Source organism: Portunus trituberculatus, chromosome 45, assembly GCF_017591435.1.
Source record: "Portunus trituberculatus isolate SZX2019 chromosome 45, ASM1759143v1, whole genome shotgun sequence".
Classification (NCBI taxonomy): domain Eukaryota; kingdom Metazoa; phylum Arthropoda; class Malacostraca; order Decapoda; family Portunidae; genus Portunus; species Portunus trituberculatus.
The window spans coordinates 8,229,980-8,257,218 of NC_059299.1; the positions used below are offsets into that span (position 1 = coordinate 8,229,980).

Consider the following 27,239-nt stretch of genomic DNA (forward strand, 5'->3'; position numbering starts at 1 on the left):
CGGGTTGCCAAGTGTCCATTTTACTTGGTGGTGAGACGAGGAGGAAATTGTAACTTTTTTTTTCTTTTTTCTATTTTTCTTCTTTTATTTTTCTCCATCTTGGTCATTTTGTGGTTCTTTCTTTCGTGTTTTCGTCTTTGTATTTTATTTTTCTCCTTTCTAGTCTTTGGTTTATTTTTTCCCCTTTCTTCTTTCTCTTTTATCTCTGGCTCTATTTTCTCTCCCTCTTGATCTTTTTGATGGCCCTTTTATTCTCTCTCTCTCTCTCTCTCTCTCTCTCTCTCTCTCTCTCTCTCTCTCTCTCTCTCTCTCTCTCTCTCTGCAGCACTAACATCCTTCATTTTTTCTCTCTAATCCCCCTTTCTTCTGCAGATAATAGCCTTCATAAGACTTAACTTCAAAAACATCATTAACAGTGGCAACAGTAGACGCAATCATGTCACAAACACACACAATTTCCTTCATCATCGTCTTGTAACATCAACCCAGCAGCTCCAAAACCATCATTATCGGTAGTAATAGGAGATGCAAGTATAGCTATAAACACCAACACAAAATACCAACTTCTTTTCCTTTCTTTAACTCAAATAAGGTTTTTTTTTTTTTTTTTTGTATCTCTGAACTCAGCCCCCAAGAAATCTAATATCGGTAGCAGTAGTGGTATTAGTAGCAGAAATAGACTAGTAGACGCAAGGAGAACGAACACAAACAGCACCAACGTCTTGTAACACCTCTCTTCCTTCTGCAGGTGATCGCCTTAGTGTGCGGCATCATCACAGCCTTCCTGATGGTGCTGGCCCTCGCGTCCTCCGATTGGCTGTTGGCGGTGGGCTGGCGGCAGGGCCTCTTTGAGCACTGCGTGGAGCAAGGCGCGCCCAAACCCCTGCCTTTCCAAATCAACGCGGAACCGGGATGTCACCCAGCACGAGACGAACGTAAGCATGGATGAATGGATGGATGGTTAGATATGAAGGATGGTAGATGGGTAAAGAAACAGATATGGATAATTAAATATGAAGGGTGATAGATAGGTAGATAAAGAGATATAGATAGATAGATAGATGGTAGATGGATAAGGAAACAGATATGGATGATTAAATATGAAGGATAACAGATAGATAGATAAAGATATATAGACAAATAGACAGATAGATAAAGAGGTAAATAAACAGATATGAACAAAGATAGATAGTTTGATAGGCAGATAAGTAGATAGATTGTTAGATAGATAATTGCGGATATAGGTAGACATGTTTTGAAAGTTGTTAGTGGAAAAGAAGGAATATAAAAACTAATGTAAGAAAAGAGATTGAATGAAAGAAAAAGATTTAAAAGTCTGAAGATGGTGGTGGTGGTACTCTCTCTCTCTCTCTCTCTCTCTCTCTCTCTCTCTCTCTCTCTCTCTCTCTGACAGACAGGTGGGCTAGTTAATTAATATTCCAACCAGGGAATGGGGCAATTCAGGTCCATGCAAGTACACACACACACACACACACACACACACACACACACACACACACACACACACACTCTCTCTCTCTCTCTCTCTCTCTCTCTCTCTCTCTCTCTCTCTCTCTCTCTCTCTCTCTCTCTCTCTCACCCTTCACCTCCTAACCTTCCCACGTACCTTTGTAGTTTCAAGGTTAAAAATATAACCACCAATGGAAATTTAAAGTTAATTTCTACCATGAGCACCACGAGAGAGAGAGAGAGAGAGAGAGAGAGTTGACCTTTTAAAATGAATATGCTCCTGGTGCTGCTGCTCCTGATGTCCAAAAGGCAATTATAGACAGCCAGGTAAACAAGGGACAGGTATAAAGGTAGAAATAATAATAATAATAATGATAATAATATAAAATTTATTGAGATTAAATGGAGTTTGAAAAGAAATTAATTATGTAAATATATTAAAGATATAAAAAGACAAAAGAGAGAGAGAGAGAGAGAGAGAGAGAGAGAGAGAGAGAGAGAGAGAGAGAGACTTACCTTAAACACATGGATAAATAATAAAAACAAACAAAAAATAGATATAATAGTTTAGTAAAGAAAAAGAAGATAATAAATAAGAGAGAGAGAGAGAGAGAGAGAGAGAGAGAGAGAGAGAGAGACTAATGCTATCATACCACTTTTTCCTGCCTAGCTTGTGCCCAGAATGCCATAAAAAGAGAGTATAGAGGCTGAGGGGAGAGAAGGGGAAGGAGGGGCAGGCTTTGGGGGAGGGGGCAGATCAATAGGCCAGAGGGATGAAGGGAAGGGAAGAAGCTAAAGATAATGTTGAAATCCCTGTGTGTGTGTGTGTGTGTGTGTGTGTGTGTGTGTGTGTGTGTGTGTGTGTGTGTGTGTGTGTGTGTGTGTGTGTGTGTCATATTCCCCAGCCAGAGAGAGAGAGAGAGAGAAACATGAATACAATAAGTAATAATGATAACAGGAAATTGAATGGAAAATGAAATAGAGTTTGGGGGAGAGAGAGAGAGAGAGAGAGAGAGAGAGAGAGAGAGAGAGAGAGAGAGAGAGAGCATATACAAATTGCCAATGAGTTATGAATGGATAATATTATATACATGAAAATAAGACTAATCTATAAATATGTAGAGAGAGAGAGAGAGAGAGAGAGAGAATCCATGAAAATTATACCTAAGTTAACCAGACCAAAAAAAAAAAAAAACTAACCTAACCTAACAAAACCAAATCTTACCAAACCTAACCTAACCTCACCTCACCTCACCTCACCTCGTGTCCCCAGCCTACATCATGGCCAGCGCTGCCCTGTGTGTCATCTGTCTGCTGCTGGACTTCTTTGCCACCATCATGACAGGCCTCGGTCTGAGCAACAACGACCCTTCTGTCAAAACACGTTACTACAGGATTGCCGTCTGGGTGATGACTCTTGCTTGTGAGTACCTGCTGTGGTCTTCCTAGGGGTCCTGGTGGTGTGATGGGGTGTGGAGGTGTATGGTTTTGTATTTGGTGAGGATCTTAGAAATGTCTTGGTGGTGTTAGATGTTGGGGTTTGTGTGTTTAGGGGTTTGTTTTTTATAGAACTGAATTGTGATTAATGTTTATATTGACTTGTTTTCCTTGTGTGTGTGTGTGTGTGTGTGTGTTTTTGCAAGATTGAGTTGTTAATGTTGCTAAGTTAATTTTTTTTCAGTCTTGTTTAGTTCCCCCTCTAAAGAATGTGTTGGGATGTGTTAGTGGAGTGGACCAGAGAGAGTACCTATGTATCTAATAATGTTCTTCCTCTTCCTCCTACAGTGATTGCCATCCTTGTAGCACTCATCCTGTATCCAGTTTTCTTCGCGCAGGAGCTGGAACTTGGTGAGTGGAGATAGAGTGAGAGATAGAAACAGACAAGGAGATAGACAGACAAACAGACAGACAGAGAGAGAGGCCCCAAAACTCATTACACTTCATACATTTCAATTTCCATGTGCTTACCATAATGAATTAATCAACCAGTGAGTCTGAGAGTTCTCATAGTTCTTGAAGCCACAATTTCGTGTACCAAACTGAGGTAGTGAATATGTTGCAGGAAACCGGACCCTGTGGGAGTTCGGGTGGGCTTACGGCGTTGGCTGGGGTGCTGCCATCTTCCTGTTCGGTGCCGTGGTGCTGCTGCTGTGCGACCAAGAGGAGGAGGAGATCTATTACAAGGAGAGGACCATCATTCATGCAGAGAACGACTCCAGGTGCGATGCAGAGAGGGGAAGGCATAGGGTGGTGGTGGTGTTGGGTTGTGGGTGTCTGTAGCAGTGTGTGTCAAGACCTCCAGGGGTACTGACAGAAAGGGGAGGACCTGTGGTGGTGGTGGTGGTGGGTTGTAGGTTTCAGCAGCAGGGTGTGTCAAGACCTCCAGGTATACTGACAGAGAGGGGAGGGCTTACAGTGGTAGTGGTGGTGGTGGGTCATGGGTGTCAGTAGCTGCGTGTGTTAAGACCTCCAGGTGTGCTGACAGAGAGGGGAGGGCCTGGGGTGGTGGTAGTGGGGTCGTGGGTGTTAGTAGCAGTGTATGTCAAGACCTGGTTATTGCTCAGTCTGTCACTTTTTCTCTTGTTTTCCCTGTTTTGAGGTCAGTTCTTGGTGTTTCTGTGAGAGAGATGGTTAGTGGGATACTTTTTTACTGTTCTGAATTTGTTTTAATCTTGTCTCTTCATATATGTGATAAAGGTCATAGAGTGATGATGTGCAGTGTTGGAAAGCAGTGAATGTCAGAACCAGAGTGTTTTAAGGCCTGTTGGTTCTGTAGGTACTTTCAGAGGTTCTATTTCCATTCAAGATGCTTCTTGTGGCTATAAGTTTATCCTGCCTTTACATCCTTGTCCCTTTTTTCTATAAGAGAGGTATAATAAGAAAGCCTTTCTTCTTTTTGTTTTATTCTCGTATCTTCCTTCTGTATAGGTAGTAAACATCACAGTTCTCTTGATCCAGGCTCTCAGTGACCCAAAGTCTATCTTATTCATGTATGAGAGACATTGATAATCCTTCTTTTTAATCCTGAATGTGGTTATTTTGCTTGTGTCTTTGTGCATAAAAGTAAACACACTACATATTCTATTCATGCAGAGGTTAAGTTGCATGTGGCTAGAAATTTGACAATAAGCCGCCTTTTTCAATCCTGAATTTGCTTTTACCTTTGTATCTCGTTTGTGCATAGAAGTAAAAAGTCTTCTCTTGTTGCAGGGCCTAAGTGACCCAGACATTGGCATGAAGCAGAGGCCTTGCAGCTCCCCAGTGTCAAGAGCAGCCCATGGTGACCGCCTGTCCCTCACTCCTCAGAGGCTGGAAGAGTGGATGCAGCATGAAAGAGTCGAGTGTGTGGCGTGAGTGAGGTGAAAGAAGTGTTCTCTCCTGTCCATTCACTATTAGTAATGCTTCCTTACAGCCACCAGTACTGTACTTATGAATGGAGGCCACGAGTGTGTGAAAACGTGAGGCAAGGCACGGAGGAAAGTGAAGAGACAAAGAGGAAATAATTCACGAACTCACATATCGGCTTGTGTCCAGCGCACGAGTGACGACACAGTTTACGTAGCGAATGTGGAAGCTGAGCAGTGCAGGACGTGGCATTGCAAGGGCACCGTCTTGTGTCTTCTAGAGAATGTCTTGCTTCCTGGGCCTCCATCCTGCCACCCCCATTGCTTCTCCTGACCCTCAGTGGTCCCGGCATTACTCCTGTGTAGTGTTCTGTCTACACAGCAAGTGTGTATGTGTGTGTGTGACGCTGCTGTTGTCTGATTCTGTGTTGACGAGAGACAGATTGTGGTGTTGACATGTATCTGTGTTACTTTGGTGTGTCATGCCTGCAAGGTTCAATTGGTCTGCTCTTATTTCTTGTGTTCTTTTGTGTCCATGCTGCAGTTCTGTTTGACAAGAGCCATATTTGCTGCCATGAGATTTTGACCACGAGGAACTTTTGTCAGTTCCTCGTCTTCCTCCTGTTCATGTTTTTTATTTTTTTTTTTTTTATTTTTTTTTTTTTTTATTTTATTTTTTTTTTTTCCAGTTCAATTTTCTGTTGTGAAATATGAGTTGCTTCACCAGTTGCCCATGACCAAAAAAAACCTTCACTAATTCTCTTCTTCTCTACATTCTTGCATTATTTCCTTTAATCACAAAATAATCTTTCCTTTCCTTCACATTTTTATTCATTACTTTTTTTCTATTGTGAGCTGTTTTTGAGTTGCTCCCAGTACAGAGTGACCTTGAGAAACCTTCACTGGCTCCCCTTCCTTCATACTTCACTTTATCCTTGTTGTTGTCAACCTCTCATGAGTTGCTTCCAGCACTGACACCGACCACGCACCTCAACACAACCTCCAGACACAGGTTCCAGAGCACTGAGAAGGAAACTAGAAGGAAGAGAAGAAGACAAATACAAGTAAGGAAATGAGGAAAAGAAGAAAAGAAGAACGACAAGATGAATGCAAGCACAGAAAGAAATGAGAAGAAATATAGAAGCACAGAAGGAAATGAGAGAAAGAAGAGAAAGGAACACAAACACAGAACTGGGTTGGCAGGAGACAACCTGGGAGAAGCCTAAACAGAGTCACCACCCCAATACGTATAGATATTCTTACATTTCGCTGGTGGTGTGTCGTCTGTGCCAGCTTAACTCTCTTAGTCAATAAATTTAGGTAAGACTAGATTAAACGGTCTTAAATAGTCAAGGGTTTTTACTCCATAATAATAATAATAATCATAATGCCTCTTAGCTCATCTCACAAGGAAGTTATCTCTCTTTCTCTTGGATCCAGAAAGTTCGGAATCCACATAATATTACGGCATTGTTTTGTGCCGATGCCTCGACTCTCCATAATAAGATGCATAGATATCTAGGCCTTCTATAATGATGATGATGATGTGGATTTGGGAAGAGATAGAGCTCTTTTTTTTTTCTTATTTTTAGAGATTTTTAATGATTCTCTTCGCATAGTTATCATTTTTTTACCTGTTTAGTTTTTAGTTACAATTTGTTTCATAGCGTTTCTGTGTTTTTCATATCCTCCTCCCATCCTTGTGGCCATTGCAGTTGTCTTTCATTAGTCACACAATCATCACTCTTTGCATATCATCAGTCGCTTAATTTCCACTGTCATTAGTAACACAACTTGAATGAACAAATTGTTAGTCACCACCACCACCACCACCACATCCTCACCATTGTCACCCTTCACCATGCACTCTCACACATCCACTCTCCTTTAGAACACACCTTTCCCTGTTTCTCAGTTAGATTTTGCTTACTATACTTCATATGCATCATTAAACACACACACTTACATACACACTGACCCATAACACTTCTACATACGCATGACTCCCAACACTGCTTTAAGGCCTTTTTTGTGTGCCATTGCTTACTTTCCCTCTGAGCGATCCCCAAGTCAGTAACTTTAAGCCCGGGTGCAGCTGATAAGATAATAGATACAAAAAACTTATGCTCGCTAATGCCACACGATTTGCTTTCCTTACGTAGACAGAGCAGACCTTGGCGTGATACTAAACAAAAGGCTGCTGGAAGTGACTAATTCTATGTAGGAGTTACTGAAGTTTATCTGTAATTTGGAGTGTTTATTATCCCTCCCACTTTTTTTTTTTTTTTTTTTTTTTTTTTTTTTTTTGCCTAACTGCTGCATTAACTGGAGATTTTTGAGAATTTGTCCACGTTTTGTCTGTTGTGTTTTGACCCATGGGGGGAAGGAGACGAGACAGGGAAGGTCATGCGTGTAATGTCTTGAGTGACAATCATGTTTCATACTTGCACAAACTCCCTCTTTAGATCAGTTCCTAGGCCAGTTTGTTGACAGCTTCACTTAGACTTTTAGAAAAATTCATCTCAAATTTAGTTGGAGGAAGAAGAAACTACACACATCAATGTTGCATAATGTCTGGGATAAAGGAAGGAGTGTGCTTTGATGCCATTACATACAGGATCAGGATTATCCATAGAGGATCAAGCTTGTTTGGTAAAGTGTTCACATTTTAGTTTTGATTCAATGTACAGCAACTCTGGCCTGTTATCCTCACCATGGTATATGCACTATTATTACTTTGCCTTTTAACAATATTTTTATCCTTTGTATTAACAAGTGTACAGTATGGTCAAAAGTTGTATAACCTGCAGTCACTTACATTGTTCTTAAGTGTTTATCCTCAATTCTAAATCCTGTAAGTTGCTGAGGTTCTTTGAATCATCAGGTTTTGTATGACAGTGAGTAGGTGAAAGGGGTGAAGACTGAAGGAAAGACACAAACCACAATAGAAGTGAGTGCAGAAGGTTACATGACTTCCGAACCAAACTGTACTTACCGAGGAGCACCGAATCTAAATGAGCTGCTCCAGTGGTGTTTATAAACTGCTTCACACATGGCAGGAGTTCCCAAGCTGTCCTGGTTCCTGCTGCGTCTGTGAATTCTTTTACAGACAAATGTTCCAACCGCTGTTGTGATTTTTCAGCCGTTCGTTCAATGCTTGCAGGTTCCCCTCCCTTGCTCTCTTGATACTTGACACTCCTGTAGGTGAAGTAAGTCAGCGCCCCGCCATATCAGTGTGTCTGAGGCTTGTAGTTGCACCACATTGTATATAGCGTGTCCTCTTTGAATGAACTCTACTTCTCTTAGCATAAATTCAAGTGCCAGCGATTGCATGGGTGTCTGTGGTCCTCCAGGGAAGACGTCCAGGGTTGTGAGGGATCTGAAGGACGCTTCCCCTCAATGGTGAGAGTATGAACCACGGCAACCCAGCAAATTGTTTCACTCTTGGTCTGACCTGTCGTAAGAAATTTTGATAGCGTGTTAAGGGCTTAGATTTCCAAGGTAATAATAATAATGATGCTTTTAGTTGGATGAAAGTTTTTATACTAGACGATTCTCTTACAATGTAAGTAGAATGTTTTAAGAGCAAAGCATTACCGTGAAAGGTGTGAATCGTAACATTCGCGTCTTTTCTGCATGCTCTCATATTCACAAAGTACTACTACTATTATACTGTGTACTGTGCAGCATTAGTCCATCATGACATTCACAGGGAGTAGTCATAACAGATCAGCAACACATTGAAATGGTAATAGACAAGCATGGACGTGACCCTGAGAAGACACCTTGCAGTCACCAAGAAGGCCGAGAGGTCAGGCCCAAGACTGCGGCCACATGTCTGTGGCTTTGCTGAGGAACTAGTCATGGTTTGTTGTGTATTACTGCTGCTGAGGCTTGTCTGACCAGTGGCAGTAAAACCTGGGTTGGTGCATCTTCGCCAACTCAAAGACATGGAGCTGAGCTGACCCATACTTACCCACTAACAGTTCTCTGGTGTGTGTGTGCGAGTGTGTGCGCGCGCGCGTGTGACCGCCACCCATCGCCATGTCATTAGGTTACCAAATGTAAGTGATCAATTCGTTCAAGATACAGCAGCTGCAGATGGAAAGATATTTTGTTTTTTTTATTTATTTTTTATATATAGTATTGTTTTTCTTTGTGCTGTCCTATTACTGTATTGTTTAGGGCATTGTATATAGACATTACCAATGTGACAATTGGGACTTTGTTTGTTGACAAGTGTGTAAATGATCAAGTTCCTGATGGTGATGGTGGCACCATGCCCTGAGGAAGGACTGTAGGGGTCATCATTCTCTTCATTTTTAAGTTGATGTTACTGTTTTTTTTTTTTTTTTTTTTTTTTTATGTAACAGTTTCAGTTGAGGAATTCCCACTAAACACAAACGTATCCCTCGTTATGCCCCCAAAGTGCACCACCTCCTGAAGGCTGAAACATTCAATCTGTACCGAGAGCCAGTCATTAAATCAAGGCTCATGTTGTCTAATATTTCAGTATCTTCTCTTGACGACTTCCAACTGTACCCAAGAAATTAAGGTTTTCAAGAATGTGTTCATAATTCTAGTGATAGTTTAGCAAGGAGTTTGGATCATTCATGCATAAAAAAAAACCATGAAAACTCAAACAATCTATAACACTCTTAAGTGAACAACCCAACTCACTCACAACTTGAAAATTATCATAGTGAAAGACCAAAGTGTTTAATGCATAGTGAATCATAATGGCCGTTCTTACTGCAACAGGAAGGACATGGTTGCCTTGTCCTCTCTGCCAGAGTGTTGCTGGCCTCTTCAATCCCCAAAAGCTGTGAGGCTCATAGGAACACAGTCCTCTGGTGTCTATTTGTGGAGGTTATAGGAGATCCATGTTAAAGAGTGTGTGCATGGTTGGTGTGCACGGTTACCCCAGAATCCTCATTATGTTTAAGGGATGAAACTGTACTGAACTGTGACTTGTGTTAAAATCAATATATTGGAAGCACTTTGCTGGCACACCTTACTCCTGCTGCTCCTCCTCACTAACTACTCTTAGTATTATGGCTTGTTTCAATTTAGCATAAAATTTCAAGTTTATTTGCTTGTTCCTGTCTCTCAAATCATGCTCTTTACAATTACAAGGTGAATGTTTTAGCCACATTAATCTTCTGACTGCTAATGATAATTTAACAGCTGTTCTTTTGAGCAACGTTGAGTGAATTTAGTGATTCAAGAATAAAATACAAAAAATAAAGGGTTTAACTTACTCAATTGCTCCTTTGTGTTGCCTCATCTTTCAAAGCTAATCTGAGTCTGAAGGAGCTGCAGCAGTCTGAGGGTTAAGCAGTGGGCTGATGGGGTGAGGCAGGACGGGGGAGGCTGAGGTGATGCTGGTGGGGACAACCTTCCACCATGAGGGTCAGTGGTACATTTCTTCCGTGTGTTGGGCGCCGCCAGGTCGTCCCTTCATAGCAATAATGAGCGCTTGGCTTCACAGGAGTAAATAGTTGGTCTGTTTTCAATCCAAAATTAAAGCTGTAAGTTCTATGAAGTTGCCGGATTGTTTCAGTGGTATGTAAATTTTAGATTTTATGTAAAAATACAAAGTCTTTAATATATTATTGATATACTTGTCTTGTTTGATTTTCAGATCCCTTAATGTGTATTGTGTTAGTAGAGCCTCTCTCTAGTGCAGGAGAGAGGCAGAGGCTGGACTCCCACTGCCATCCACTGTCTCACTGTTGGAATGAGACAATGTTTGCTCTTCCCTTTTATTCCCAAATGCATTCTTCACTTCTTACAATACAATGTCAAAAAAGAAAGTTCCCACCTCTTCACACACAAAAAAATTATATTTTGGCCAAAGATTTCTTCCAGCCTAAGAGACCCAAACCCCTGCCCTTGTAAAGACCCCAGGAGGCACAGAGTACAAAATCCTGTCTCCAAAACACACTGAGCATTTGATATAATTCACTTCTAGTTATTTCCTATTACAACATAATAACAATACAAGTGGCAAGATATATTAACGGAATTCTTAAAGCAAATCAACCAAACATCTCCTTTCTCATATGATCTAAGATGCTGAGATGGTGATGGTGGTGGTAGTGGTGGTGGTAGACCCACTCCACTACAGGGCATCTCTGTGGCACTCTGCTGCCACAGGGCACAATGGCACCTCAGGCTCTCCTCACATGCATGATATGGAGAGAGTCACCAGTGTGGCTCACAAGAGAGACGTGTCACAAACAACAGTTCGATTGTCTGGCGGAGACCCAAGAGTGCAGAAACACTGCTTGCAGAAGGGAACACAAAATAAGAATAAAAAATAAAGCTTGGAATCACACACAAAAAGATAGCTAGGCAAACTAACTTATGACAAACAAATATAATGAGAGCACATCTAGTGATACCCATATAAATGGTCTCATCATACAGTAAGTGACCAGTACTTCTGTCCACTGTTACAGGTGAAGCTCAACTCAGAGCCAAGTGATGCTCCTGAAGCTGTGCATATCATGCTGCACGGCACTGTGCTGTGCTGCCCAGGAGGATGTGGGAGTGTGCAGGTGTTGAGTCTCCACCCGTGTTAGAGGGTGGTCATTATGTCACTCACTGTACAAAGCAGCAGGTTCACCTTAAATGAGGAGGATAGCAAATGCATGACTGAGGACCTGCAGTGCCCGGGTGGACGTGACTTCCGGCATCGGCAGCAGCCAGTGTGCCCCACCCTTGCCTTCCAACAGTTCCAACGGCACATTTGATAAACGTACAATACAAAAATTTCATTAAATTATACAGTTTCTCCATATGACTGAGAATCAATATTTATATATATATATGTATATATTTATCACAAAACTTCCTATCCACAGCAAGATGTATCTTCCTGAGGTCAACAACTGGTCACCCAAGACACCAGCATGCCAAGGCAGGCCTCTGATAACATGCTTCACGTCAGAGAAAGTGAAGGTTACCACCCACGGCATTATAAACAACACTGTTGTGTTATGCATAATGAAGCAACATTCCCTGCCATGTGATTGACATGAATAGTCATTAGAGGTGTGCAGTGGCCCAGCGGCGCCAAAGTCGCTGTAGCTAGCAGTGCAGTGTGTCCGGGAGCCACACACACTGCCCAGTGGAGGTGTCATGGACTCTCGTCAAAACTCTTGGTAAGGTTTTTTGCCATTCACAAGTCACATCTCGCAAGACTCCTACAAAATAACCCATAATGAAAGAAAAACACTTCATCTCTGTATCACCACAACTGCCAGGAACAATTGGCTGCCCCATGAAGCACTCCTATCAACACTTGGACATTTCTCACATGCCGGATCAAATAACCATTCTCCTGTAAACGGACTGAGAGAGAGAGAGAGAGAGAGAGAGAGAGAGAGAGAGAGAGAGAGAGAGAGAGAGAGAGAGAGAGAGAGAGAGAGGAAAAAAGTGTGTTTATATATAGTATGTGTATATAACCTATGTTGTGGGGCTCAGTGATGCCCTCTCATGGCCTCTTGACTAAGCTGGCAGCTATACTAAGGGTTGAGTGGCATCACAAGGTTCTGGATGTGTGGAGAACTAGTACCATGGTGGGAGGTGAGGCGAGTGAAACTAGGAGGCATCTAAAGAGTGCCACGTGAGAGTAATGAGTGAGGAGAGGCTATTGTCCTGCCTCTCACTTTATTATGGGGGGAGGTGAGAATGTGAATATTGCTCCCATCAGCAGAGTGAAGGGAGAGTGTAAACTAAGGGACATTTAAGAATTCTAGGGGTGAGGAGTGCTTCTCAGAAAGCCAAGTAAATCTCACTGTATTGTTGTGGGAGACATGAGAAAATGAAAACAACCCCCCACTGTCATAGCAAGAGATGTATGAGAGTGCCTGATGAAAGTAAGAAGAGTGAGAGTAGACTAGGAACACCATAATCTCCTCACTAATATACTAAAGGTAACAAAATTAGGTGATGAACAGATTTAAGGAAGTAAGACCAACAATAAGCATGTATGTTGAGTGTCAGGGAAGTAATGGAAGTTATGACAGGTTCCTCAAGAGTAGTGTAATAAAAAACAGGAAGTAATGTCTTGAGTGTTTAAAGTGAGAGTGCTAGGGAAATAATGGACATTTTGACAGGTTCCTCAAGGGCAGTGTAACCCTAAACAAGACATCATAGACTGCCTCAAGTGTCCATAGTGCCGGTGGGGGAAATAGTGATGTTTTAACAGGTTCCTCAAGAGTAAATGTGTCAACAATTCAAGATCAACTATGACCTCTCATATCAGCTTGAAAATGAATGTAAGTGCAATAAAAAGTGATGGTTTTTTGACAAGATCTATAGTGAACCAAAGAAAGAAGCAAGTCAGAGCATATATAGATTAGCACTTTGGTAATGAAATGTATTAAGTACTTAACAGCTTATTGGCAGGCCTATGTAGGTGGCTAGTTCAGTACACTCAACAGCTAGCAGCAAGCACACACACCCACGCACGCACAGCCACACAGGAGACACAAGCACACATATTAATAGCAGAAGTATAAAATAGAATTACCAACTCATTTCTTGCAACCATCGTGTGGTAAGGACCCAAGTAAGTCATAAGAATCCTCTATCATATGTCATTGGCCTACATTCCTGCCATGGGATTAGCACCTGCCTTACTGCCACTAGAGTCTGTCCGGCAATCAAGTGAGACTGCCAAAGACCAAGTTATATGGAGCTGTACACTTGCTCTTAGTCTCTTTATATTCAAGTGGCACTGGTCTACAGAAATAAAGAGGGGAAAAGAGTCCACTGAGGTGCCAGTCACAAAAGAGAAAAGCCAAAGGTTTTCTAAAACTGGAGGATAAAAAGCTTAGGAAGGGGGGAATACAGAAGGAAAGAGGGAGTTCCAGAGCAATGAATTCTTAAGTTATAATATTATATGACAAGTTTACATTAAAATTTCACGGTGAATGACAGAGTTTGAAAATTCTATAATGAACCAAACAAAACTGCATGAGTGACAAAACTTTCTCTTCAAATAAATATAACTTTTTATACATTATTCTCACACTAACCCCTTGTAAATATTTCTGTAGTGTAAGAAGACTAAATTAATCTCACGTTTTCTCATTTTCCTGTGGTGCATCTCCACGCAAACACTTTATAGGGAGGTCAAGAAAAAATACCCAGAGCAGTAAGAGGGTTGTGGATAGTAAATCGTGCCATGTCAGTTCTTGTCTTCAGCACCTCCTGGTCTCACCCCCTGCAGTGTTTCGGTAGCATAACGCTTCATAATGTTTCCTAAGCACGTTCAGTGTTGAGGGCCAGTGTGACATCACTCCTGTATGAGCAGTGCAGACAAGATTAACCTGAGATAAAAAAAAATCTCAATGCTCCTAATCAGCATATCATATATGAACTACAAAAGAAGTTAAATATACAAATATTCTTCTCTTATCCCTAATCTGCAAATTGTTCATGGCGTACAAAAGAAGTTTGACTATATAAAAAAATTTTACACACTGGTTGTGCGTGTCCTTATTCTCCAGTGATGTTTTATATTTATTTTTTAAAATTCATTAAGGCTCTCACTAGCATTACCACATCCCACAAGAAGCAACAGAACCTGCTTAGCATCACCCTAAACACTTCCTACTGTAGTGCCAGGCGTGTGATGGGAAATATCGTGTGATGGAGAAATCATGATAATGATGATAGTAGCAAATGTTCCCAGCTGAGGGCCAAACCAAACTCTCATGATAGTGTGGGAACCCAATCCAAATCCAGGATCAATATCATGATGGGATATGTCATGGGATGAAAAATTGTGTAATAATAATAAACGTTCCCAGTAAAGGGTAAAACCTTTCAAAATTTGGTGATTATGCGCAAACCCAATCTGAACCTTGGGGCGATATCATGATGGGATGTGTCATGGGATGGAAAAATTGTGAAAAGTAATGACGATAATTATTATAAATTTTCCCAGTAAGGGTTAAAAACTTTTAAAAATTTTCTCAATGATGAATAGTACAGCATGAAAACTTTCTTACTCTTCTCTTCCTTGCACACACACACACACACACACACACACACACACACACACACACACACACACACACACACACACACACACACACACACACATACACACATTAAAAATTTCCCGGTAAAGGTAAAACTTTAAATTAAAAACTTTCTCAATGCTGGTCAGTGCAACGTGAAGACTTTCTTACTCTTCTCCTTGCACACACACACACACACACACACACACACACACACACACACACACACACACACACACACACACACACACACACACACAAAGGATAATATCACACCACAAAATTCTAATGTGACTTCACATCTGGGAAAGAAAAGCTACACTGAAATGCTAAATACACGAAACTGAATGACAAAAACAAAACAAAAACTTCAGCAAACTGAATATGAACCTAAGGACAAGAAAGAAAAAATTTCACACACACACACACACACACAAGTATCTCTTCAGCAGCTCACAAACAGGGAGATAAAATAAAAAGACGACTCCAAGTAAAAACGAGCAAGACCTCTCAAGTGAAGCATCCAGTACAGTAATCAATGAGGGAGTACATACCTATATGCATAAGAGAACAATGACAGGTGAGAGAACAGCCTCCCCCCTGAGAATGCTTCGTTAAAACACCTGTGAATGCTTGACTATAACAGGTGAGAGATAAACAAGAGAGGGAGAGATGCATGTTGGGTAATGACTGACCATATCGACCTTGCCCCTTCTATACAGGCATACAGGGGAGGTGGAGTCAGAAGCACATATGGGTTATTTAGGGGTTAAAGGGAGTTATGAGACCCAGTAAGTTGCGCTGATGTGAGAAATAAAAAAGGGGAGTTCTTGTTTCTAAATGAGCTTGACTTCTAAAATAACCATGATGGAAAGGGAAAGATAGATGTGAGATGGGAAAGGGAGGTTTGATAAAGTTAGATCAATGTTCTCAAAAATGTCAAATTAGTGAGAAAGAATAGAAAAAACAGCAAGGAAGGAAGAATGTAATGAAATATAAAGTAAAACAAATATACAGAAAAGGAAGAGACAAAATATAGAAAATAAGAAGGCAGTGGATTAAAAAGAAAAACAAAATGAAAAAAAGGAGACAAAACTATGACAATGAATTATAGAAAAAGAGGTGAAGAGAAGGAAGAAGACAAAAGACAGCAAATCAAGGAGGAAACAAAGGAAATAAAAGAATAAGAGAAGACAACATCAGGACAACAGATGAAATAAGAATAGAAAGTAAGAAAAGAAAAAAAACTAACTCAGAAACAAAGAACAAAAAACACAGAGGGAGAAACAAACCAAGAGAACTCCCAGGATTAAGAAAGCCTGACAAGGGCGAAGGAGTGACCTGACCCAGCACCAATGACCCTCACAAGGCCAGGCAGCGCAATGACCCTTGGCTGATGGAGGTTGGTGGTGGTGCCGTCCCCACAGTTCCCATGCTCATTCCAGCCCCAGGAGTAAAGAGCGCTCTCCTTGGCTGTCTCTTCCACTATGGACAGGTTATGCTCTGAGCCACACATCACTGTCTTTATCCTCTTGTTGATGCACAGCTTGCTTGGGATGTATCTGTGAGGAAAGGGAGGTGAGTAAAGTCTGCCTCTGTATTTCCATCTTAAAACCTCTTATGAACTCATTTAAGAGAGTGGTGAGTAAAGCCTGCCTCTGTTTTCCATCTTATGACCCCTTCAGTACCATGGTGCATTTTCATATTTATTCGGTTTACTATTTGGTGATTTTATACAGTTCAAAAACTTATGTGAGGATTAGAATCGTGAAGACTCTGGCCATTAAATTTCTTATCTCCATACACTCTTCCTAATCTAAATAAAATTGTCCAATCATACTCAAAACTCATGGTAGAAATGAGTCCCAGTACTGAAGGGGTTAAGAGGGAGGTGAGCAAAGCCTGCTTCTGCATTTCCATCTTCCTATGATCTGAACTTATTTAAGAGGGAGATTTCAAGACTTCTATCACTTTCTTTTGGCTAACTCTCTCCAACCTGCTAGGGGACTGGCATTTAAGTGGGAATTTTTGTTTTAGTCTTGTTGCCTTTGGTTGGGTTTCCCCTCTCGCATAAAAAAGTAAGGAGATGAAGTAAGTAACAGAACTTTTTATAGTATATCTTCAGGTCAGGTTTTTTTTTAGGTGTTTGTTTTTTAGTATGTATATTTTTTTCATTGGTTGTGGTGCATCAATAAGGAGAGTTTATATTTATTGCTATCTTACAGAGAAATGGCATCTACAAGTGTATCATATGTTGTCTTAGGTGTGTATGTAAGTTGAAAAAGGTTAGGAAAATAAAGTAAATGTGTGTGTGTGTGTGTAATTCACCACGGTCACCTTCTGGTCACCCAGCCAGTCTTCCCCATTACAGAGCGAGCTCAGAGCTCATAGACCGATCTTCAGGTAGGACTGAGACCACAACACACTCCACACACTGGGAAAGCGAGGCCACAACCCCTCGAGTTACATCCCATACCTATTTACTGCTAGGTGAACAGGGGCCACACATTAAGAGGCTTGCCCATTTGCCTCGCTGCCTCTGGGACTCGAACCCGGACCCTCTCGATTGTGAGTCGAGCGTACTAACCACTACACTATGCGGTGTGTGTGTGTGTATTTACCTAATTGTATTTACCTAATTGTAACATACGGGAAAGGAGCTATGCTCGTACTGTCCCGTCTCCATATCTACTAATGTCCAGCTTTTTCTTAAAATCATGAATATTCCTTGCGTTGACCACTTCCACGTCTAAACTATTCCATGCTTCCACCCTTCTATGAGGGAAGCTATATTTTTTCACATCTCTCCTATAAGTGGCCATTTTAGTTTTTCCCATGCCCTCTCGACACTCTTTCATTCCACATACACAGATCTTCCCTATCCATTTTTCCATGCCAATCATCACTCTGTATATTGCTATCAGGTCTCCCTTTCTCTTCTGTTTTCCAGGGTCGGAAGTTGCATTCTGTTCAGTCTGTCTTCATAAGTCAAATCTCTTAAGTCAGGCACCATTTTTGTTGCAGCCCTCTGTACTTTCTCTAGTTTCCTTATGTGTTTCTTTAAGTTCGAGCCCACTGTATTGTTGCATATTCAAGCCTTGGTCTTATCATTGCAGTAATTATTTTCTTCATCATTTCTTCATCTAAATATACGAACGCCACTCTTATGTTCCTCAATAAGTTCAATACTTCTCCAATTATTTTGTTTATATGTCTCTCTGGCGATAGGTCATTGGTAATTGTCACCCCAAGGTCTTTTTCTTCATGACTGGTTTTATGTCTTCATTTCCTATCTTGTACATACTCCTGATTCTTCTTTCACTCTTGCCAAACTCTAATTTCTTGCATTTTGTCGTGTTGAACTCCATTTGCCATGTACAGCTCCATTTCCATATTCTGTCCAAGTCTTCCTGGAGTAGTTCGCAATCTTTGTCACATCTCACTTTTCTTAACAATTTTGCATCGTCTGCAAATAGGCTCACATAACTGGACACCCCATCCACCATGTCATTTATGTAGACCGCAAACATTACTGGTGCCAACACTGATCCCTGTGGGACTCCACTCTCCACCAAGCCCCATTCTGATGGTCTGTCCTTAATTATTGTTCTCATTTCTCTTCCTACCAAAAGTCTTCCATCCATTTTAGTAAACTGCCATGCACTCCTCCTACCATTTCAAGTTTCCAGATCAGTCTCCGGTGTGGTACCTTATCAAAGGCCTTTTTTAAATCCAGATATATTCCATCAGCCCAACCATCTCTTTCCTGTATTACATCTATCACCCTCGAATAGTAACATATCAGGTTTGTCGTGCATGAACGCCCTTTTCTAAAACCAAATTGACACTCACAAAGTATGTCATTTTCTCCAAGAAGTCTGTCCATCTATTCTTCACCACCCTCTCACACATCTTAGCTACCACACTTGTAAGTGACACTGGTCTATAGTTCAATGGGTCTCTCTTGTTACCTGATTTATAAATTGGGACAATGTTAGCTCTTTTCCAGTCTTGGGGCACTACACCTTCCCTTAATGAGGCATCAATTACTTCACAAACTTTTTCTGCCAGTTGCTCCTGCATTCTCTTAAAATCCATCCTGATACCCCATCAGGTCCCACAGCTTTTCTCACTTCTAGACTCCCCATCATATTCTTGATCTCCTCCACAGTTACTTGAAACTCCTTCATAATCCCTTTCTGTTCCATTACCAGTGGCTTGTCAAAAGCAGTCTCCTTTGTGAATACCTTCCGAAAGCATCCATTCATAGCCTCTGCCATTTCCCTGGGATCCTCACTGCAAACTCCATTTACTTCTAAACTTTCAATACTTTCTCTATTTTTGATGTTGTTGTTCACATGTCTGTAAAAAAGCCTTGGTTGGTCTTTACATTTATCAATTATATCCTTTTCTTGTTTCTTTCTTTCTTCTCTTCTAATCAACACATATTCATTTCTTGCTCTTTTGTAACTTTCCCACTGCTTAATCCGTCTTTTCCTTCTCCACCTCTTCCATGCATCCTCTTTTCTTGTTCTAGCCTTTTCACATCTATCGTTAAACCAGTCCTGCTTTCCAACTTCTCTATGTTGTCTTATTGGTACAAATTTTTCTCACCTTCTTTGTATATTTTTATAAATTCCTTCCACTTTTCATTTGCTCCTTAGCACTCTTGAATTTCATCCAATTTGTCTCTTGAAAGAATTTCCTTAGGTTTCCAAAATCTGTCTTGGCATAATTCCATCTTCCCACTTTATATTCTTCATTTCTTCTAGATTTCTCTTCATCTATCACCTTGAACTCCAAAACTGCATGATCACTCTTTGCTAAAGGGCACTCCACCCTCATCTCCTCAATGACCATTGGCTCTGTACTAAAGACCAAGTCCAGTCTTGACGATGCTCCCTCTCCTCCAAACCTAGTATCTTCTTTGACCCACTGAGTTAACACATTTTCCATTGCCAGTGTCAATAGTGTATTTCCCCATGTTGTCTCTGATCCTCCATTGACCAGTCCTCCCAACACACCTCTTTACAATTAAAATCTCCCATCATTATAGTTCGTTCACAGCCACCCAACATTTCTTCCAGACATGTTCCTGTATCTCTTATCATTTCTTCATATTCCTGTACTGACCATGCATTTGTCTTAGGTGGTACGTACACCACTATGTAGTGCCTCTTTTTTCCTTCATTAGTTTCTGCTCTGATCTTTAGCACTTCTGCCTTTCCCATACCTTCTTTCACTTGATCCACCTTTATATCTTTTTAACCAGCAACATCACTCCTCCTCCCATCTTACCTACTCTATTTCTTTTCCAAACATTATATTTCCTTCTCCAACCATCATCAGGTCTTCTCCCTCTCTCAGTTTTGTTTCAGTAAGACCCACAATATCTGGGTTCTTATCCCTCAAGTAATCGTTGAGTTCTAAAATCCCCGATATCACTCCATTTATGTTGGAATACATTACATTCCGCTCATACGTAAGTTTCTTTAGTCCTTTCTTACTGTACTTTTCTGGGTTATGAACCACTTCCTCAGTCTCATATCCAAGATTCTCCAGAAAAACTCTTTCTTCTCCTCTTCTGTCCTCTCTTCATTTTTTTTCAAAGCCTCCTTTCTCAACTCATTTAACATTTCTCTTTCCTTTTCACCGAGATCTCTTCTCAACCAAATCTTCCTTGTTGTTTCCTGCTGGGCTAACCTCCATGACTTCTCCACCAATTCATCTACATCCTTTTGTGACTTAAATTTGATTCTTACTGGCCTCATACCTTCTCCTGTGAACTTTCCAATTCTATGGAAGTCCTCTATTTCTTGTACTAGGTCTTTTCCCTCCTCCTGCACCACATTAATGATATTATTTATCACCTTTTTATGTTTTCTCTCTCTCCATTTTACTCGGTGTCTTATCCTCCTCCACACCAAATATCACCACACATCTCTTTTTGTCTACAGTTTCCCTCACCAATGTCTCATTTGACTTAATAACCTTCACAACTTTCTCAGCAATCTTCTCTTCTATGATCTGTTGATCTATAATTTCAGCAAGGCCCAAAGTTTTCTCCCCAGACTCTTTGATTTCCTTTTCCAGACTTGCAACTTTGTAATTTACCTCCTTTCTTTCCACTTCCTGACTTTTTTTCCATTCAGCCTGCTTCTCCATCACTTTTCCTAAAGATTCTCCACATTTGTCGCAATTCACTTTAATTAACTTAACTTCCTCTTTCAGTACTGCATTTTCTGTCTTCATTTCAGCGCACTCTTTCAGCACATTGTTATGACTCTTTTCCAGTTTGCCATACTTTTCAAATAGTTTTTCAATTTTTCCTTCTAATTCCAGAATTTTCTTGACATAGACGCTCTTTTCCATTGTACCTTGGAAGCCTGTGAAGTCTAATTTCTCTTCCGAATATGCGGCCGCCATGTTGCGCAGATGTAAACACTCCCAGCTGATGGTTCCAACGCAGGTTACAGTTAAAATTCACCTTCCCTGGACATTACTTGCTTCTCAACAGTTAACATATGGAGACGGGACAAACATTACATGCTCCTTACCCACCTTAGTTACTCTTAGGCAACGGCAACAGATGATTTTTCCGGAGCTCAGCGACCGCGTCTTCTGTGTACCGTACCGTACCCGTGTGTGTGTGTGTGTGTGTGTGTGTGTGTGTGTGTGTGTGTGTGTGTGTGTGTGTGTGTGTGTGTGTGTGTGTGTAGGCAAAATAAGCTAAATATCAATGGTAAGTGAAGTGCATCATTAATTTCTTTTGGTATCTCTCTCTTTCCCTCCCTCTAAAATAAAAAGAAATACATACTCTACTAATTATATGACATGGCGAACAGACAAACTTCACACTTCAAACCAACCATACTCCCTCTCTCTCACCTGCACCGTTTACTATGCTCCTCATTCGCTGCAGTGTCTGAACTTGAATCGTCCTTCTCTTCCTCCGAGGGTCCCAGCTGCCCATAGTCTGCCCGACCCCACACGTACACAGACCCATTAGTTGCCCCAGCCACACAGTGAGTCCACCCGGCCCTCAGCCACAGCACACGTTTCCCTCCAAAGTAGTTGTGGGGGATGGTGAGGGGGCAGGTGAAGTACGCTACATTCCTGTGTCAGAAAAATCAGCGTCAGTTAAGCATTTTACTGTGACACAAAGCAATTCACACCACCAGAAGTAATGCATGGAATCTGGTATCTACAGGAACATAGGAAAGAGAAACCAGTGTCAGTTGTTCAGCCTTTCACTGACACAAAATGATCACCACCAGCAGGAATGCAAGGAAACTATAAAACCCTCTACAGGAACATTGGGGATGGAAAGAATATATTTTGCAATGCCTAGCCAGTTTAAACATTGGAGGAGGCTGAAAAACAAGTAAAGATGCCCCAGAATGATCAGTAATTAAGGAAAGATGTACCTAATAGAAGTCAAAAGGGTTAAAAGCTAATCATTAACTCTAATATTTACACACTAGACTAGAAAAAGGAGTGTATGTGGAGTATATATGGTAGCAATTGTAAAGAATGGAGAGAGAGAAGATAAAGTATGCTATGTAGGCATCAACAGCAACCCTGATATCTAGACAAGCTCAGGAAAGAAGTGTATATAGAAGGATGGTGAGAGGGCAAGTGAAGTAGACTACATTCCTGTGTGTGTTGGGGAGAGAGAGAAACCAATGTAGGTTGTATGGATGTCAGTAGCATTGTTAAAAGTCATCACAATCTCAGAATAGGAATTACAACAAAAGCACCAGAGGAAACCAAAAGGAAAGCTGTGAGGAGGAAGGGCAGTGTTAGGTGGACACGACAGGTCACCTTGGGTCGTGTGCCAGCTGCCCCCACTTGTTGTCCCCCCAGGCCAACACCTGACCTTCATCTGTCAGGGCGTACGTGGTGTTCTGGCCACAGGCAACACTCATCACCTGGGAATTAGAATAGTAGTAGTAATGTAATAATGATAATGTTACCTGTCTAGTGCTCATATGCAACCTGAAGAAGTTTGACAAGTGGTGGCCAGCAGTCAGTAAGGAAGATGAGGAAAATTGCGCAGGCTATGAGCAAATAAGTACGTATTATGTTATAATAAAGAAAACCCAAGTGTAATGACAATAGTAGCTGTGTGTTGAATAAAGTTTCATTAACTCACCACTCCTTCCACGTGGTCCACAACCCTCGGTGTGGGCTGCTGCTTCACCAGCTGGCCATCACCATCAATGTGGCCAAGCTGTCCACGGTGTCCATGGCCCCAAGTGTATGCTCGGCCATCACGCGTGGCCACGGCAGTGTGGCGCAGGCCGGCCGACACACTCACCACATTGGTCAGGTTGAGGCTAATTGGAAGGCTTGTGAAAGGCACCTGGGGACCAATGAGAGGCTTGTCAGGAGGCTCATTTCAGTAGTAATGGGAAATTGATATCCCCTATGTTTATCAGCTTTCAACCAGCCCCTTCAATCACTACAGTATATGTATATTAAGTTCATTTCAACCAACAAATTATGGAATAAAAAATTCTTATGGCCTAAATTATCTGCATTACTGTCCTTTCTCTCTATCTCTCTGTGCCTCACCTCTTCCTTGGGAAGCCCCAGCTGGCCATGGCTATTAGAGCCCCACACCCAGACCTGGCCAGACTGACTGAGAGCAATGGAGTGTGCCCATCCACAGGCCACTGAGACCACCTGGTGTCCCTCCAGGCCTCGGATCAGCTGAAACATTGGCACTGCTCGCCCCTGAGTGCCATTCCCAACCTGGAAGTGAATAGAGATGCCAACCAACTGCTGCTTAAGGTTTTTTAAATGCTATAAAATAGTTTAAAAGTCATTGTGTTTACAAATAATAATTTCTCTGTCTTTTCCAGCACCTGTCCACTAGCATTCCATCCAGCCCCAAAGAGACGGCCCTGGGCGGTGAGCAAGAAAGTGTGTCCCCCACCACCCACGGCAGACTGGATGGACGGCTCATTCAGGTGGTCCGGCAGCTCCTCCACTCGGGTTGGTAGCGTGACCTGGAGGGAGGAGACCTTACTGTGGCTGCACCCTCACAACACTGAACACAAGGTAAGACCATTCACTTATTATGAGAACACTAGTATCTTCAATGTCTCAGGGTTGTTACAAGAAAGTTATACACACACACCTGTTCACTGACATAGCCAAGGCCCAGTTGCCCATGGCTGTTGGCACCCCACGCGTACAAAGCTGTCATCCTCACACACCTTGCCTCATCTGTGGGTGGGAAGACAGTGTTACACCTCACACTGCACTACCACTGCTAACTGACAATCCTGACTCTGTATTGGTCTCTAGTTAAGGTTACGGATATTTTTCACCGACTGGAGTTTTAGTTACAAGCAATCAACAAAATTTCTGAACTCACAAGAAAATCAAATCACAAAAATTAACATACTGATTGGTAGATTATTACATTTTTTACTGGCAAGGTTCAAATATTGTTGTAGGGAAATGACATGGAATAAATGAGCAATAATGTTCTGAGAGAATATCCAACTGAAAAAAAACTAATATAACAAAATATACATTGATGAAATTATCCTTAAAAGTTCAAATATCAATGATGGGTGAGGATTTAAAGTTAATTGATAAAAAAAAAAAACGAGCTAAAGAGTAAATGATATAATTAAACATGACCATAAATAAAAGTAAATATTAAATTATGAAAAACTGAAGTATAAATAGAACTCTTTTCCAACATCAAGACTTTTATATCAACTTTAAGCAATCATGTGGACTAAACAAGCAAAAACACGACTAAATAACACTGTAAAAGGTAATTCAACCAAGGCATTTAAAGACACCAGGAGCCGCAGTGCTGTCACCTTTCACGCCCAACAGTTTACAATCAGTTCCAGGCGATGACAAGAATTAAATGGCTGCTTATATGAACTAAATAACCCTGCAAGAAAATTGGAGTAGGATATTAGAGCTTTGATAATGTTCTGGTGTTAATAAATGAATTGGGTCAACACATCCAATCGTAAATACAGAGGACACAAACACACGCACGCAAACTAATCAACACTGACGCTTGCAGACACACAGACAGACAAACGAAATTAATGACAATAAGCCAAACGAGAGAACAAATGGCCAAAAAATTGAAGAATCAACTCGACAAAAAATAAACAAACAAAATAATAGGAAAATCAGACGCACACATCCAGCCATCCACCATTTTTTCTTTATTTTTAGGCAGAAGGAAGCTAAGGTGGCATGTGGTTCATTAAGAGAGTGAGTTAAGGCGAAATTACCTTCTTAAGGGCGTGGTTTGGCGGGCACGAGGCGACTAGGGCGACCTTGGTGAAGACTGCTGTGTTTACTACTGATCCAGAACACTCCTCACTTTGGGACGGTTTCCATCAGTATTCCAATTATTTCGCTCTAATCTCCTCTTCGCTCAATTTTTCTCTATCACGTAATGCTAGTTTGCTATTTTTGTAATGTTTTATATTACATTTGTTTCTTATAAGAGATTTAACTATCGATTTGGTACATTCCTCACCTCAGGACGGTTTTCATAAAACTCCATTTATTTCACTTTCATTCTTTTTCTACCTAACTTTTGTCTTCGCATATTAATGTTTTGTTATTTTCGTAGTGTTTTATATTATATGTCTTTGTTGCAAAGCGTTTTTTTGTCATTCATATTAGCTCCTACTCCCAGTCCTCTCAGTCAAATCTGAATGAATGTGTTAGTGAGGCAATTAATTCAATCCATTAGGAGAATTAAGTAAAATGTCAAGCTTTTCTGCACTGCTTTGAAGGTCTCACAGTGATAGCCATCGAAATACACTGCTGCAGTGTGTATTACGGTTTGTAGCTGTGAACTGACACAGGAATGCATGAAGCAGCAGCGGAATACAGTTTTACAAGGTAAGTAAAGAATAGCTAACCTTATTTACGGTAGTAGTTATGTTGTTTTGAAACGAAAGTAATGTTTCTAATTATACTTCATGGGTCCAGCTGTATTCATCCAGCACACTTGTAGTAATGATTGGGTGTGTTAGTTATGTGATGTGGTGGTGGATGGGAGCACGTGATTTTATGTGTGGTGTTACTGTGTCAGGTGGGTGTGGCGCAAGTGACGTCAGGAACGATGTTACAGATACTGGTGGGTTGTCTCCGTGACCTGCTAGTGCTGGAGGAAAGCTTATGGAAATGTTAGGATTAAAGATACGAGTTTAATCAATAGTGGTCCCTCTGGCCGCTCGCTGACCTCAATACCACAAGTGTGCGTGTGAATAAGAACGAGGGCAGCTACTGGTGCTAATGCTAATGGCTAATGCCTGGGCTCGCTAGATCAGACGTTCGCCATTGCTATCACGAAAGTAGGAATGTTATCAAGTACGCATATCTTTTGTTTCATTGTTCTGCACTAACTATTCATCATTATTATACTACGTTACTATCATTCAACTATCTAACCTATTGCTACTACGACCATCATCCATGACATCTCTCCCTCTCCCTCCTCCCTCCTCCCTCCAAGCAGTGACTCGCTCCTTCCCACACTCGCCTCTTCACAGATCAGCGCATCCCACAAGTGTTCACTATTCACCACATGCCAAATTATTTCACCTTTGCTGGAGTAGTGTGAGCGAGGAGGAAAAAAGAATTAAGGAGAACACAACTATGGAGGAGGCGTTTGAGGAGTATGGAGGAAGAGAAGGGAGAATGAAGAAGGAAAGAAGTAGGAAGGAAAAGGGAGGAAAGATGAGAGGAGGGAAGGAGAAAGGAAGTAAATAAGAGAATGAGAGGTAGGAAGGAAAGGGAGGAAAAATGAGAGGTAGGAAGGAGAAAGAAATAAAGTAAATATTAGACAAGAGATTGAGAGATAGGAAGAAAAAGAAAGGAAAGCTGAGAGGTAGGAAGGAAAAGGAATTAAGGTAGAAGGACGAAGTAATAAGAGTGACAAAGGTAGGAAGAAAAAGAAGGAAGGAGGTAGGAAGAAGGAAAGAAGAGGAGATAGGAAGAATGAAGGAAGGATAGGCAGAGAAGAGAAAGAGGAAGGAAAGAAAAAAGAAAAGTATGATAGACGTAGGAAGAAAAAAAGAAGGAAGGAGGTAAGAAGGAAGGAAGAGGAGATAAGAAGGAAGGAGAGATAGGCAGATAAAAGAAATAGGAAAGAGAAAGAAAAGTAGAGGAAAGAAGAAGAAGAGTGAGGCAGGGAAAAGGAAGGAAAGGGAAGGAGAGATAGATAGAAAAGAGAAAGAGGGAAGAGAAAGGAAGAAGGAAAGAAAAAGGAAGAGGAAGAAGTAAAGATGAGGTAGGAAGGAGGAGATGGAGGAGAAAAAAGTATATAAAGAAGGCGTATAAAAGAGAAAGAAGATGAAGGAAGGAGGAAGAGGAAGCAACAAGC

The 27,239-nt window shown here is 41.2% G+C and overlaps 2 protein-coding genes across 3 annotated transcripts in view; one reads left to right on the forward strand and one right to left on the reverse strand.

The window, feature by feature from the left end:
* The window catches only part of LOC123519442 (SH3 and multiple ankyrin repeat domains protein 1-like), a 27,414-nt gene extending 16,975 nt beyond the window's left edge, over window positions 1–10,439 (forward strand). The window contains exons 2-6 of the mRNA XM_045280741.1: window positions 749–935; window positions 2,744–2,893; window positions 3,256–3,318; window positions 3,533–3,689; window positions 4,681–10,439. Coding sequence (XP_045136676.1) covers window positions 749–935; window positions 2,744–2,893; window positions 3,256–3,318; window positions 3,533–3,689; window positions 4,681–4,687 — 564 coding nt within the window. The 3' untranslated portion in view covers window positions 4,688–10,439. The remainder of the gene's footprint in view (window positions 1–748; window positions 936–2,743; window positions 2,894–3,255; window positions 3,319–3,532; window positions 3,690–4,680) is intronic.
* A 126-nt stretch (window positions 10,440–10,565) lies between these two features.
* On the reverse strand, window positions 10,566–25,287 carry LOC123519444 (secretion-regulating guanine nucleotide exchange factor-like). Of its 2 annotated transcripts, XM_045280744.1 has the most exons (9): window positions 25,132–25,286; window positions 24,000–24,088; window positions 23,725–23,868; window positions 23,432–23,611; window positions 23,010–23,219; window positions 22,679–22,785; window positions 21,743–21,970; window positions 16,147–16,416; window positions 10,566–14,130 (listed from the first exon to the last, which is right to left on the reverse strand). In XM_045280744.1, the coding sequence occupies exons 2-8, from the start codon at window positions 24,066–24,068 to the stop codon at window positions 16,164–16,166; spliced, it is 1,191 nt and encodes a 396-aa protein (XP_045136679.1). In that variant the 5' UTR covers window positions 24,069–24,088; window positions 25,132–25,286; the 3' UTR covers window positions 10,566–14,130; window positions 16,147–16,163. The 2 variants fall into 2 exon arrangements, with proteins under 2 accessions (XP_045136679.1, XP_045136678.1); XM_045280743.1 differs by having other exon boundaries at window positions 10,566–16,416; window positions 25,132–25,287.
* Between the last annotated feature and the right edge of the window lie 1,952 nt (window positions 25,288–27,239).

Coding starts and splice junctions, on each gene's coding strand:
- LOC123519444 (XM_045280743.1), bottom strand. CDS start 24,068: ATGACAGCTTTGTACGCGTGGGGTGCCAACAGCCATGGGCAACTGGGC. Junction 22,786..23,009: donor TGGACCACGTGGAAGGAGTG/GTGAGTTAATGA, acceptor TCTAATTCCCAG/GTGATGAGTGTTGCCTGTGG. Junction 21,971..22,678: donor CAGCTGGCACACGACCCAAG/GTGACCTGTCGT, acceptor TTTCTGACACAG/GAATGTAGCGTACTTCACCT.